The following is a 15,199-nucleotide window of genomic DNA, read 5'->3' on the forward strand; positions in this document are numbered from 1 at the left end:
CTTTAAAAACATAAAAAATAAAAATAAAGGAGGTTATGAATTGATTTTAGAGAATTGCATGAGGGCTGATCTGCCTACTAAATCCAGAGCCCTGAGCACTATGCCTGGCTCACAGGGAAGAAAGATGAATGCAGCTTTTAATGAGGAGGATAAGAATTGCTTAGAGGCCGCTGGATTTTGCAATCAGGTGGATGATGAACAGGCAGGGCAGTTTCAACAGAGAGGTGGGGGAGGGGAGGAGGAAGTGGCTGCAGGTGAATGAGAGAGCTTGAGAAAGTGGCATCTTAGGTGTGTGAAAACTACCTGCTCTGTTAAGAAATATGTTGGCTTAGGAAAGACGGAAAAACATTAGAAAATATGTTGGCAGCTTGACAAATGACAGAGGTTAAGAGGAGGATTTCTTTTTTAAAAAGTTATAAAGGGGGGAACAAAGAAGGTTTAACAGTTAAGGATCAAAGAGGTAGTGGAGAGGATGGGACTTAAGATAGAATAAAAGAGAAAGAGAAAAATAATTGCTGGAGCAAGCTCTGGAATCTGGTGCACAAAGAACCAAAGGCTTGGAGAGAAATTGAATCCCTTGTTTCTCCGGGACAGATGATGAGAAAATGGGTGAAGATATAGGTAATTCGAAGATGGAGGGGGAGAGATGGAAGCAATGGCAGCCTGATAACTTCAATTCTTTTTTCTTTATTCCCAGATAATAGGAGATGATGCCTATTTTCTGTGTGACGTAGGAAGCATTGTGGTGGTTAGCCTTCAATGACCCCTGTCATCCTCTACTCCTGGGTCTCACAGCCTGGCCAGCTCCCTCCCATCCTTTCCACACTGTACCAGCATTGAGCTCCATGACCAACTGCATATGGCTAGAGCTATGTGTTTCTTTATGGGTTGAATTGTGTCTCCTGCAGAAAGGGAGTGTGTTGAGGTTCCAACCCCAGGGCCTCAGGATTGTAACCTTAGTTGGAAATAGGGTCTTTATAGACATAATTAAGTTAAAATGAGGTCATTAGGGCAGGTTGTAATCCAATACAATCGATGTCCTTATCAAAAGGGGAAATTTGGACCCAAATTTAAACGAAGACAAACATACACAGAGAGACAATGATGAAGACACACAGGAGGAAATGGTCATGTGGCTGGAGTGGTGCACTTGCAGGCCAAGAACACCAAGGATGGCTGGCAAACACCAGACACAAGGAAGAGGTGAGAAGGGATCCTCCCCTAGAGCTGTTAGAGGAAGCATGGCCTTGCTGACACCTTGATTTGGGACTTCTGGCCTCCAGAACTGTGACACAATACATTTCTGTTGTTGTAACTCATCCAGTTTCGGTATTTTGTGATGCTACCCTAGCAAACTGATACACTATGGTATGTCATTTCCAAGATTAGGTTATCAAAAGACCGTAGCTTCCTCTTGGGAAACTCTCAGGTCTTTCAGATCACTCTGTCTTGGGATAGTCAGTTGCCATGCCATGAGGACACTCAGGCAGCCTATGGAGAGGCCCACCTGCAGAAGAATCAAAGTCTCCAGCCAACAAGGGCCTGATTTGTGTCAAGATTTGTGGAAGTGAACTTGGAAGTAGATTCCTCCAGTTGAGGCTCAGAAAAGACTACAGCCCCAGCCAACAGCTCGATGGCAGTTTCATGAGAGACTCGAAGCTGAACCACCCAGTCAACACATTCCTGAATTCCCGAATCACAGAAACTATGAGATAATAAATGCTGTTGTTTCAAGTTGTTAACTTTTGGGGCACTTTGTTACAATGATAGATAACTAATACACCTGCTAACAATGAAGGAGATGTGGCTGCTTAAGAAGAGAGGAGAGGGCATGGAATGGCTGTTGAGATCATGAGAAAGGGAGCAGCTAACCCACAATACAGGTCTGATTAGGGAGTGCAAACTGTAGCTCAGAACCACCTGATGAGGGTGCCAGTTAGATATTCAGATTCCTGAGCATCAGATTCCCCAATCAGGATTTTCTCTGGGAAAATGACACTAGGGATATGCTTTTGGAAAAGTGCCCAAATGATTCTTTTTAAAGAACCATTGAGGGACACCTGGGTGGCTTAGTGGTTGAGTGTCTGCCTTTGGCTCAGTTCATGATCCCGGGGTACTGGGATCCAGTCTCACATTGGGTTCCCCGCAGGGAGCCTACTTCTCCCTCTGCCTATATCTCTGCCTCTCTCTGTGTCTCTCATAAATAAATAAATAAAATCTTAAAAAAAAAAAAAAGAACCATTGAATTAGGGGCACCTGGGTGTCTCAGTCAGTTAAGTGTCTGCTTTCAGTTCAGGTCATGGTCCTGGGGGCCTGGGGTCGAGTCCTGCATTGGGCTCCCTGCTCAGCAGAGTCTGCTTCTCCCAAGCCTCTCATGGTCTCCTTCTTACTATTTCTCTCTCTCCCCCAAATAAATGAATAAAATCTTTTTTTAAAAAAAGAATCATTGAGTTAGAAGATAATTGCATGCAATGGTAAAAGTGGGACAGAGCTAGAATTTAAACTGGGTGTTAATTCATAGCACAACTGGCATCAATAAGTACTATGCTGCGGACATATGAAGAATTTCTAAGTTTTGGGGCAGCTGGGTGGCTCAGCGTTTGAGTGTCTGCCTTTGGCTGCCTTTGTCCTGGGATCGAGTCCCACATTGGGCTCCCCATAGGGAGCCTGCTTCTCTTTCTGCCTAAGTTTCTGCCTCTCTCTGTGTCTCTCATGAATAAATAAACTCTTAAAAAAAAAAAAAAAGCATTTCTAAGTTTTGTCAACAATTCAACAAATTCTGAGTTAGTGGGAATTACTTTGTATCCCTAAGAAAGTATGCTCAAGAGCTCTTATGCTCTTAACCTTCTCTTCCCTTTCTTTCTGAAGATATGGCCCTATTTCTCCTTCAGTTCAATCCCTGTGCAGAGAAGCTCTGCCTATTCCAATTTCTACCTCACTCCAACCTTTTCAAACTTTGGTGGTTGGAACTCTATAAAGTCAGTAGAAGTGCTTCCCATTTCTGAAATTCCTGGGACCACCTTAATGCACAGAAAGGCACCACATGAAGGTCATGCTGCAGCTTTTGTGAAAAGGGCCTTGGCAGGAATGTCAAAAAGTGGGATGTTCTGGGCAGAATAGATGGTTAGATTCTGGAAGCCTCCATTTCTTCATTTAAAAAATATTATACACCTCCATAGAAGGGTTGTGTGACAATAGATTGAGTTGATGTGCTCAGAGTCTTTAGCACAATGCCTGGCACACAATAGTGTGCTCAGGAAACAGGAGCTGTCAATATTAAGAAGTATGGTAAGGGAGATATGCTTAGGTGTTTTGCATTTAAATTTATCTTGATATTATGATAGTTTGTGTCCCAAATCTGCTTCCCTGTCACTGTCCCCATCAGGGCTCCAGCTATACCCTGAGTGACATTTGGGTATTCGGAAGAGGGAAGATGGAGCTAGATGATATTGGATTTTATGGAGAACAAAAAGGTGAGTTCCTAGACTGATGTCAGCATTCCTCTCAGACTCCTGGTTGAATATTAAAACAACCTGCAGCCCTTACTAACAAACTAGGGTTCTGGCCCAGACAATTAAATCAGAATTTCTGCTAATAGGGACCCAGGCAGCAGAACATTATAAACACTTCCCAGATGATTTTAGTGTGCACCTGGTGTTGAGAAACACTAGTCTGGGCTCTAAAATTCACAGGTCTTTTAATTATTATGCATTAATTTAAAATAAATTTAAGTTAAACAATGATAAAAAATTATGATGTAGCAATACAAAGAAGTCAGGTAGGTCTATAGGGATGAATTGATAGAAAATGGAACATTTTAAAAAACCATATATTTCCAAGAGAGATTAAGGATACCGTTTCCAGGGCAGCTGGGTTGCTTAATTGGTTGGGCTTCTGCTTTAGATTCAGGTCATGATCCCAGAGTCCTGGGATCTAGCATCAGGGCACCCTGCTCAGTGGGGAGCCTGCTTCTCCTTCCGCACCTCCCCCTATTTGTGCTCACTCTCTCTCTCTCAAATAAATAAAGATATCCTTTCAAAAAATTTTAGAATTAATAGCTAGAAGCGAGGAAGCAGCACTTTTTCTTTGTGTTGGAAGTTTTGTATAGGAATTTTTAAGCATCTGGTGTTATTTAAGACATTTTCAGAAAAACAAAGTTACTGATTGGGGTGTTTTCCCTGGTCATATGACACATATTTGAATATAAACTTTTGATCATAAATATGTTAAGGAAACATGGAAAATGCCCATGATAATGTTTTATGAATAAAAAACCCTCATGTGCCAAATTCTATATATGAGGATGATTCATATTTTGGAGATGCAATTGTGCTTTTAGATGCAATAACTACAGAGAAATTATTTAAGAAGCCAAATAGGTATCCTTCAGAGTTGGGAATAAGGATAACCTTCAAAAAAAAAAAAAAAAAAAGATTGCCTTTTAACATCTTTTTAAGAACATCTATGTTTTTTGAGAATGATGATTTATTATTTTTGAACTGGAAAAAAAAAACATGTATTAAACACCTGGGAAAGAAAACACAAGAAGGAAATACAGTGAACCAAAATCCAAGGTTCATTTGGTGAGATGGGATCACGAGTGTTCTCCTCTTCTTTCAATTATGTTCCCTGTCATATATTTTTCTGATAATGAGCATATATATTTTTATAAGTAGGAAACAATGAGCTCTATTTAAAAATATAGAATCCTCTGTCCTTGTTTTCAGTTTTATTATCTGACACAGGGAGTTGGGTGGAACATTCACAAAGTTTAAAGTTTAGGAATCAGCTCAGGGGTTGGCAAATGTTTTCTATAAAGAGTCAGTAAATATTTTAGGTATTGTGGTCCATATGGTCTCTATCACAACTATCCAGTCCTGCTTTTGTGGCAGGACAATGGATATAGACCTGAAGTAAATGAACAGGAGTGGCTGTGCTCTAAAAACACTTCAATGATGGATACTGACCTTGGAATTTCATCTGATTTTCATGTGTCACAACGTCTTCTTTTGATCACCTTTCCCCAACCTCAACCATCAAAAATGTAAAACCATCCTCAGGCCGTGCAAAAAAAAAGTGGCAGGCTGGATTAGGCCCACAGGCCATGATTTGCTGATCCCTAAATCAGATGAAATCAAGAATGTGATGAATGAAACATCCCACGTTATGCTGAAAGACCTCAACAGAGATGGCCAACAAACTATGTTAATTTTTATTTTATTGTGTTTATTGTAATCTGTGATTTCTCTGCATCTTTTTTTTTTCCTTTCCTAAGATTTGCTACTCATGTGGATGTCTTAGGAAAAAGATACCATGCCATTTTGTTGAAACATTAATATAGGAGCAGGATGACCTGAAAAAAGACGATGCTAATGTGAATCTAGGTCTACAGATATTGAACCTTCTCTGTGCTAGACATTTCTGGAAAACAAAACCATAAATAACACATACCCTTATGCAGGAATTGTAGGGGCATATGCAGAATATTACAGAATCACACAGGAAGGAGAGTAATTACACTGATGGAAGATGACTGTGTTTATATGATTGTGTTAAAAATTGGTAAGAAACAAGCTGGTAGGAAGAGTTCTTAAGCAGGTGTCATAGAAAAAATGTTGCAAAAAGTCACTTAAAAAACAGAAGATTAAATCATTAGGCACTACTATTGAAAAATTAGCTTTGTGGAAATCAAAGCTTTTTAACAGTAACAAATAAGAGAAAGGCCTTTTGAAAACTAATGAAGGGAAACCTTACTAGAGTCTGGAGGCTAGTAGTGGGAGCCAAACCATTCATCTGCAATTACAGGAAAAAGTGTCAGTTAACAGACCCCTATAGAAGAAACCTCAAGAAGAAAGAATCATCACAGCCCCTAACACAGAAAAGGTATACACTGCTTTCTATGAGAAAATGACTAGCCCTGTGGTGCTCAGGTGGCTCGGTCAGTTAAGTGTCTAACCCTTGGTTTCGGAGCAAGTCAAGATCTCGTGGGTTGTGAGACTGAGCCCTCTGATGGGCTCAGCAAGGAGTCTGCTTGAGATTCTCCCCCACTATCTCTGTCTCTTCCCCCTTGGACACATTCTCTTTCTCTAAAATAAATACATCTTTAAAGAAAGAAAAATGACTACCCCTGTACTCAACCAATGAGAAACCATGCTTTTCTCCAATGAACTTTGGACTTCCCTTAAAAATAATCCTTCCCAACTTCCTCCTTCTCCATAACATGTTGTTCCTCTCCTTTGTTGGACTTGCCTAATGGTTTTTCTGCAGCTTATAAGTCTTGAATTACAAATCTCTACTATTCATGAATAAATTCATTTTGCTGGTGAATAACTTGTAAGATTAATAGGCTTCATAAAAAAATTATCCTGGAGAATATCAAAATGCTGTGGGCTGAAGACAGCAACTTTTTTTCATGACATACAGCACCATTAGTCTTGTCTTTCACTCCTAGAAAACCTTTAGATTACTTCCTGTTATTGCAGCAAAAATACCATTTAGTGAGTGAAATCACATGTGGTTGCTTCTATCATAGACAACAGAAAATGTAGAAAATAATTGGAAGACCAATTTCTAAAATTATGCAGAAAGGAAACAAATGAAACTAAACAAGTACTGGTTTGGGACAATTTGTACATTATGAGATGCCAGTGTTTATTAAGCTAGTGGGCAAAGGTGTTTTCTTTTAACAAACTCATGTTTTCTTTTTAAAATTTTATTTGTTTGAGGGACAGAGAGAGAGAGAGAGCAAGAGCAGCAGAGAGATGCAGAGGGAGAGGGAAAAGCAGGTTGAGCAGGGAGCCCAACCATGCAGGCCAATCCCAGGACCTTGGAATCACAACCAGAGCCGAAGACAGATGTTTAAGCAACTGAACCACCCAGGTACCCCTCATATATATATATTTTTTAATGCATCCTTCATTCCCCACACCATAGATGACTAAATTCACAATTTTGCTGTACCTACTGTGGCTCCACCTAAAATAAACAAATGTGTAGGGGCACCTGGGTGGCTCAGTTCATGATCCTGAGATCCAGCCCAAGCTCCCTGCTCAGTGGGGGATCTGCTTCTACCTTTCCTTCAGCCTGTCCTCCCTTGTGCGCTCTCCCAAATAAATAAAATCTTTTTTTAAAAAATGTATAAATGGACAAGCTCATTCCATACAAACTATCCAAATTCTAACCTAGAATTTCTAAGGGCTGGGAGGTCAGAGTAAGGGTCAGTAGCACTGCTGCTTCTTGAACTACTTTATCTCTGTGTAATTTTAGTTGCAAGCAGCAACCCTAGACGCTATAGGTACCTCTGAAAAATGGGGTGCCTTGGAGTCCTCCTAAGAGCATTCAAGAAAAGGAAGCTTTTCACAATCATTCTTTACGCCTGAATTGCTACCTTGCTAGGAAATGCGGCGTCAAGGATGCGGAAGGCTGTTTCACCCTCATTTTGAAAACACGGTCTTTTTGTCGCTGAGGAATGGTATACTTTTATGCGTTACAGTACAGAACCGTGACCGGGGAGGGTTAACCAAACACCACCCGGACTTTTAAAGTAGTTTGAAACCTCTTGCAACCAGCTCAGCTCCAGGACAGAAATCTGCATTCTGGCTTCAATTCCAGATGGCCTGCTAGCTGCAGTCCCAATTTCAAGCATTTCATCATGCAAGAATTATTTATTTATGTATTTATTTATTATCTAAGCAGGAACCTTCCATTTTAAAAAAATACTGCAGTTCTTCAGTCTTCTTAGTATAAAGCACAGGGCCGTGGCACGACCGCAAGAAGCAAGGGGTCAGAGAGGGCCAAGCATTTTTGCAAAGCCCGAGCTTCCTTCACCCAGTACTACTCTTCGGGGTGTCTCAAAAAAATATTCAGCTAAAAAAAAGGAGTGTCATCTGCTCTAGCGTTATCAGTGACGAACAGCACTTGGCGGCCTACTTGCAGCAAACACCAACCTCGGCCCTTCCAGCGCCGGGCACCTGACGGCCGCACCAGACGCCAATCCCCGCCCCTCGGCCCCGCCCCTCGCGGGTGCAGGTCGCCGCGGCGGTCCCCGTGAAGGAGCCCCGGCCCCGCGTAAACTTCCGGCCCCGCGGAAATTTCCCTCCCCGGGTCCTACGGGGAGGGCCCAGGGGCGGTCCCGGAAGTGACGCAGGGGCGCGCCCTCCATTTTGTGGAAGGCAGGAGCAGCTAAGTGCGTCAGTTGTGGAGAGGCGTAGACGATTTTAGTCCGGGTCTGCGGGGAGGCAGACAGCTCCGTCGCAGACTACGGACCTCTCTGGTCTCAGCTGCCAAAGATCCTGTCCGGTAGGTGAGTGGCTCACTTTGAGGGAAAGGCTTCTCGGATCGAGGCTTCTTCATGGCCGCTCAGATCGCGAGTGGCCAGGGCTGCTCTCTTTGCGGAGGACGGCGTCCAATGAGCGCAGTTTATTCGAGGTGGGCGCTGGGGCACGTCTCCCTTTGGGTGTCGTTTGAGGGGGAACCGAAGGTGGAAGGGCGGTCCTGGTTCTGGTGGCTGCTACACAGGGGTAGTGTGCCCCTCCCCGTCTCCTTACCTCTTCACTACCCGAACCCCCCCGAGTATCGGGCCGAGACCTTTGCTCGGGGTGCGGTCAGGGCCTTCTGCGGGCGGGCACATGACTCCGGAACTGTGGAGTCCGGGGAGGGGGGAGGGAGAAGGGAGAAGGGCGTTTGGCACGCGCGGCTGTCCCCACCGCTGGCTCCGCCGCCGCCATTTTGTGGCTGCCAGCGTCCGCCCGCCGCCGTCTGCGCAGGCGCGGCGGTGGCGTCGCGAGATTCCGGCTTCCACCCGCTGTGACGTTCCTGGGAGGCGGCGACGCGCGCGCGGCCAGTCGCCATTGGGCTGGCCTTGCGAAGGGCGGGGTCGGCTCCGCCCGCACTTCTCGGCCTTTCCTAACTGCGGCAGATGGGAGGGGGCCAGAAGAGCCGGGGAGAGAGTGCGGCTGCGCAGTTCCAGAGGCGGCAGTGGGCGTTGCGGTTGCTGCGGTCTGGGCCCAGGGAAGGATCGTGTTGGGAGCCGAGTTTTAATTTTGTCTGCAAGGGACCTGGCCTAATAAGAGGCACTCTTGGCAATCTTGTTTATAACATCACCGGGTAAACATTTTATTTTATGCCGTTTATGTTTTTGACCCCTTGACCAGGCATTCTTTCGACATTCACTGGTATTGTCTCGATTGAATTATTTTGTAACAGAAAATAATAGCCGGACACCATGAGCGGCTGTCGAGTATTCATCGGGAGGCTAAATCCAGCGGCCAGGGAGAAAGACGTGGAAAGATTCTTCAAGGGGTATGGACGAATAAGAGATATTGATCTGAAAAGAGGCTTTGGGTTTGTGGTAAGTATTGACCGTTGGTGGTTTAGAACTACTGTTAAGTCGGTAAAGATCTTGATAAGTAGTGTCTTGATTTCCACTGAAGTTCAGGTAGAGTATTTTTAAGGGATAAAAGAACCTCGCTGTTGGAGGGAAACCACTCCTGATCACTTCTCAGTTCAACTTGTGTACGTGGCACTGTTCTTAAGATACTCAATCCTGCCACACGCTTTTAGTGATTTTTAGTATGTTGTAGAACACGCTTTAGAGCCACGTTAAGCACTGTTTTTTCATGTTTACGTATTAGGAATTTGAGGATCCCAGGGATGCGGATGATGCTGTATATGAACTTGATGGAAAAGAACTCTGCAGTGAAAGGTGAGAAAGTTAGTTTTGTGTAACTATTTAGGACTGTAAGATAGACTATGTCAGCTAGGTTATTTCAAAGTAGATCTCACGTGGACTGGGTGGATAATAAAGCTTTTTTTTTTTCCCCCCCCCTCCCTGTAGGGTTACTATTGAACATGCTAGGGCTCGGTCTCGAGGTGGACGAGGTAGAGGACGCTATTCTGACCGTTTTAGTAGTCGCAGACCTCGAAATGATAGACGGTATGTGATGGATGGTGTATGGTTGCTTTGAACAATCATTACTGCAGGAGGAGTTTTTAATGCTTAAGAACCATTAGCAATAAATAGGTGACTCTGAAACTTACCGTGTAATCATTTCTATTATTCTTATGTTGGTCCACTGTTCCTGATTAACGTGTGTAGTAAGTTGTATAAGTAATTCAGAAGCTTGATGGAAGTCATTCGAATGACTTGTTCTTTCTGATTGCTTGAACTTGCCCACAGTCGAACACAGTAGGTACATACTGCTGCATTTCTTCCATTGTGAGTACTCATTTTCTTCCTCAGAAATGCTCCACCTGTAAGAACAGAAAATCGGCTTATAGTTGAGAATTTATCTTCAAGAGTCAGCTGGCAGGTTTGTTGAAACACAGTTTTGAGCTATTTTAATGTGGCTTTTTAAAAATTAATGGGTAGTTAATGTTTTATTATGTTTTATTAAAAGTAATTTTATATTTAATTAAATTAATGGATTTAATTGTAATTTTAAATTTTTAGTTAAATGTAATTGGGGGATATTTTCAAGTTTTAATATTAGTGATCAAATGTTTAATGTTTTGAGGATATTTTTTCTTGTTTTTTAAAATCAATTTTAACCAAATATTAAACCCTTTATTTGCCAGCCTATCTGTGTCGTTGGCCTTATGACGAGGAGTGCCTGTGGGTTATCCTAATCGTTGTCTTGGTCACTCTTGGTTGGGCCTGGTTGACTTTGCCAGTCAGCTCCTACAGTGATCAATTGGCCACCTCTAGATCTGTGTTTGCCGGTCTAGACGTAATCGGTGCACTTACTTGAAGTGCCAGGTTGCAGCGATCCCAGAGCGTTGATAACGTGATCTGATCCCTAAGTTGAGAGCTGTCTTCCTGTAACGCTTCCGAATAAGAGGTCCTGGTCGAAAAGAGTTGAAAGATACGAAATTAGGTGGTCGTTGGAATCCTGATCGCAGTAAAGTGGTCCTTGGTAACTGCACAAGAGTAGAACATGTCTGCATCCGCCAGTAGTCTGCTAATAGGGAGGGCTGTGCGATTAAAGGCTTCCATCGATTGGGTAGTGTCCTTCAAGTGGGTGGCGAAGAGCCAGTCGGGCATATGTCATGAAGGTTTCTCCGACCGATTAATGGTTTGCTGCTTGACTAGCCTAGGGAAATAATAATAAAGGTAAAGTAAACTTTTTTAATGACATATGGGGCACAAAATAACTGGTGTCTTGTAAATGTTCTGTTTTTTTTAAATATAAAATTTCTACTTTAGTCTTTACTTTTAAAATATGTACTGTTTCTTTTTGTTTTGTTTTTTTTTTGTTTTGTTTTTTTCTTTTGTATTGAGCTCAATATAGACTAATACTACTTTTAATGTTAAAATCTGAATCTCTTCTGGCATTTTGCTTAAAAGCAATATGCTCTTTGCTTATTTCGTGCCCTGGCATAGTTAATTTTTGAATTCTGATAGAATACAAGTGTGGTAAATGCCATGTTTGTACTTTATCTAACATCTTCTCTTCCAGTAGTCTTGTTTTTTATACAATGTGGTTGTTTGTGTGTCCGGTTTCCTTTTCTTTGCTTGACATAATGGTCTTGTGTTAAGGATCTCAAAGATTTCATGAGACAAGCTGGGGAAGTAACCTTTGCGGATGCACATCGACCTAAATTAAATGAAGGGTGAGTGTGTACTGAAGATCCATAACCTTTTAAAACCTGCTGAAAATGTTACTATGAACGTTTTCTGAAAACTTAGAATTTGTACATGCTAGAGTGCAGTGGTACTCAGTCGAGGATGAATTTGCTCTGTAGGAGGCATTGGACCACATTTTTAGTTGTAACTGGTTGAGGGTGCTACTGGCTTCTTGTGTGTTAGAGGCCAGGGATGCTGCTAAATAAACATCAACAATGCATAGGAAAAGCCCTCCACAGCAAAGAACTATCTAGCTTAAAATGTCAGCGGTTTGAAGGTCAAGAAACTTTATGCTGTTATCAAGATCTAAGAGTCTTAATACAGTAATAGTAAAAAGTACATAGAAAAGGTAACGTAGATACTTGGATTGCTATGTGTAGTTTGAGACTAGACTAGACTACCAGATGTATATGATTTGACAAATGGTGTCTTTTGTTTTTTTTTTTTTTTTTTTCATTGTAGGGTGGTTGAGTTTGCCTCTTATGGTGATTTAAAGAATGCTATTGAAAAACTTTCTGGAAAGGAAATAAATGGGAGAAAAATCAAATTAATCGAGGGCAGCAAAAGGCACAGGTATCTAACATATTTAAGACAAAGTTTTAGTTAGTGGGTTTGTAGGGCCTGCCACTTACGTTGTATTTTGTTTTTTGTTTTCCTTTCTAGTAGGTCACGAAGCAGGTCTCGTTCCCGGACCAGGAGTTCCTCTAGGTCTCGTAGCCGATCTCGTTCCCGGAGTCGCAAGTCTTACAGCCGGTCCAGGAGCAGGAGCAGGAGCCGGAGCAAGTCCCGTTCTGTTAGTAGGTCTCCTGTGCCTGAGAAGAGCCAGAAACGTGGTTCTTCAAGTAGATCTAAGTCTCCAGCATCTGTGGATCGCCAGAGGTCCAGGTCCCGATCCCGGTCAAGGTCCAGATCAGTTGACAGTGGCAATTAAACTGTAAATAACTTGCCCTGGGGGCCTTTTTTAAAACAAAACAAATTCCCAAACCATACTTGCTAAAAATTCTGGTAAGTATGTGCTTTTCTGTGGGGGGTGGGGTTTGGAGGGGGGTTGGGTTGGGCTGGATATCTTTGTAGATGTGGACCATCAAGGGGTTGTTGAAAACTAATTGTATTAAATGTCTTTTGATAAGCCTTCCGCTCACATTTTTGTGAATGTCTGAAGTGTATAGTTTGTGTATATTGAGAGAGCTCTTTTATAACTAAAGCAAATTTAATTTTTTTGTACTAGAAAAGATTTGAACATTTTAGTTCTTGGTTATTCAAATATGTTAATTCAGAATTAGTTTAATGCCTCAATTAAACTAATTAATAGCTTTGGACATTTAAAAGAGCTCTAATTTTGCTTGTACATAAAGGCTTGAGTTTTCCTTGTTAGGGTTAAGGGTGTCCTCCCACCCACCCTTTAACAGCTGCCTGACAAAGACGTTAAAGCAGCTGTTGTTATTGATAATAAAAGATTATAAAATTGCTTTTGTCTGTTTATCTGAAGGATGTATGCTATTTATTCCCTACTCATCTATGTTCAATACATTTAAAATGCCTCGTAGAGAATCCTGGAGTTTGGTGGATTTTTAAAGATTTTTTTTGAAAGTTTAGATCTTATTCTTCTTGGCCATTTCCAGGCTGGTCAAAACAAGGGCAGAGTCTGAGAACTATTGAAAATGATAGTTCAAGTTTCCTGCCTGTGACCCTACCATGCTCTTTCCCTGTGTTACTTAATCATATTGGCATCAGGTTATTTAGGCTTCCATAGCCAAGAGAAGAATAATTTGGGAAGCAAATTATAAAAATGAATGTTTTATGCTTATTTTAAAGGTTGTAATACCATTTTGAAGGTTAGAGATGATCTTACAAAGTCAGTGCACAAGTATGCTTGAAGAGGTTTCATGTGTTTTTTTCTTTGAACGATGAGCTGTGGATGTGAGAATATGATAAGGGGAAACTTTAATAAGAAAAGTGCTTAAGGTTCTATATCAATCTTTGTTCTGAGATCCCTGTACCTTTAGATAATGAGCTTTATTACTGTCTCTTCTAGTCCTCCCCGAGACTGCTTAGATTTTCTTAGTCTTCTATGGGAATGCTAGGTTGGATAGATGAATGGTGTGTAGTAGCCAGATACCATTATAAGATAGCATTATAAAATGTCTTCCCTTATGTTCACTGAATCTTCACAACTTCCTTGTACATAATCATCATTGTATGTGAGAGAATTCAGGGCCAAAGAAGAGCAGCACGTAAATGGTGGACTAGTATTGGAATTGAGGAACTCTAGTTCCCCAGAACCTGAAAACCACATTTTCTATTCATGTATACTAATCTGCCCTAGCTTTTAAGGGGTTTCTGAGGAAAGAATTAGAAGGACCAGAAGGATTGCTTTTGGCTTTCCAAAAGTGTGGGGATTGGGTAGTAGGAATCCATTTGGGGGTAGGCTTGAAAAGTTGTACATTTGTTATCGTATCCCAAGACTATAGATGCGTAAGCCATGAAATGGGGAAAACCGATCTTTCTTCCATGAATGAGGTGGATTTTAGGGAGATTTTGAGTGTTTTACACTTGTTTATTCAGGCTGAGACAAGCCAGTGGAACTTAGGGGTTTTTTTCTTTATGAGGTTTTTGGGAAAGCTGCAAGTCAGCCAAAGTCGCTTCCAAAAGGAAAAAGGCCCCCCCCCCTTTTTTTCCCCCCCTCTTAGGCTTTATGTGTAACTGGGTAGTAGGATGTATGTACTTTTTGATATTTTACTAGTTGACTATTCTGGTTTTTTCTCCTTTCTTTACTCCTACATAGATAAATATGCATGGCTTGGCATTTTAATATTACAGCTACTACACAGTAAAGCAATAAAATAAGGCCCTTTGAGCAAATGGCAGAGATGAACGGGAGTTGGTTTGAACCAACACATTAACATGAATTCCCAGAAGAGGACTCTCGTAGGAGTAGGAGTCTGAGTATAATCCTAGGCAAAGTTTTAGGGCCAGCTTTTGTGTGACAGTGTCACTTATATTTTCTTTCTGTATTCTTTTTATCTAGTTGTCTTGTAAAGGACAATTTGAGAGTACTAGATCTCAAGTCCAGCCCTACCTGCCTGTGAAAACCGATTTCTGTTTGTTTTGCCTAACCAAGTTTCTTAGTGGGTAATGTAATGTCAGTTATGTGGTAAAGAAAACAATTTGAACAGATATTTAAGGGTATAATATGTAAAAACAGGCAGTAGACTTTTTCACAGATCTTTTTAGTGACCCAAGTTGGTGATTTTTTTTTTTTTTTTAAGTAGACTCCACACCCAACTTGGAGCCCAATGTGGGACTTGAACTCAATTCTGAGATGAAGACTTGAGCTGAGGGGTCCCTGGCTCAGTCTTTTAAGCATCTGCCTTTGGCTTAGGTGGTGATCCCACGGTTCTGGGATCAAGCCTTGCAACGGGCTCCCTGCTCAGCAGGGAGTCTACTGCGTTCTCTCTCCCCCTGCTTGTTGTGCACATGTGCTCGTGCACTCTTCCCTCTGTCAAATAAAATTTTTAAGAAAAAGACCTGAGTGGAGATCAAGAATTGGATGGACACTTAACCAACTGAACCACT

General features: G+C 41.8%; 1 protein-coding gene across 9 annotated transcripts; it reads left to right on the forward strand.

Annotated features, from left to right (window-relative positions):
* The first annotated feature begins 8,127 nt into the window (after nt 1-8,127).
* SRSF5 (serine and arginine rich splicing factor 5) lies at nt 8,128-13,091 on the forward strand. 9 transcript variants are annotated; one of them, XM_072839079.1, is made up of 9 exons: nt 8,145-8,302; nt 8,918-9,105; nt 9,205-9,349; nt 9,633-9,703; nt 9,836-9,934; nt 10,241-10,310; nt 11,537-11,610; nt 12,086-12,196; nt 12,287-13,091. In XM_072839079.1, the coding sequence occupies exons 3-9, from the start codon at nt 9,224-9,226 to the stop codon at nt 12,552-12,554; spliced, it is 819 nt and encodes a 272-aa protein (XP_072695180.1). In that variant the 5' UTR covers nt 8,145-8,302; nt 8,918-9,105; nt 9,205-9,223; the 3' UTR covers nt 12,555-13,091. The 9 variants fall into 9 exon arrangements, 8 of the variants coding, with proteins under 8 accessions (XP_072695181.1, XP_072695186.1, XP_072695179.1 ...); XM_072839084.1 differs by having other exon boundaries at nt 8,146-8,302; nt 12,290-13,091; XM_072839082.1 differs by having other exon boundaries at nt 8,150-8,427; nt 9,053-9,105.
* Nucleotides 13,092-15,199: the final 2,108 nt, after the last annotated feature.

This window comes from Canis lupus, chromosome 9 (assembly GCF_048164855.1).
Source record: "Canis lupus baileyi chromosome 9, mCanLup2.hap1, whole genome shotgun sequence".
NCBI lineage: Eukaryota > Metazoa > Chordata > Mammalia > Carnivora > Canidae > Canis > Canis lupus.

Bases quoted from the DNA above. Each gene is read 5' to 3' on its own strand.
- SRSF5 (XM_072839080.1), top strand. From the start codon at position 9,224: ATGAGCGGCTGTCGAGTATTCATCGGGAGGCTAAATCCAGCGGCCAGG. The intron at 9,350-9,632 runs GTAAGTATTGAC...TTTACGTATTAG, and splicing joins AAAGAGGCTTTGGGTTTGTG to GAATTTGAGGATCCCAGGGA. The intron at 11,611-12,085 runs GTGAGTGTGTAC...TTTTCATTGTAG, and splicing joins CGACCTAAATTAAATGAAGG to GGTGGTTGAGTTTGCCTCTT.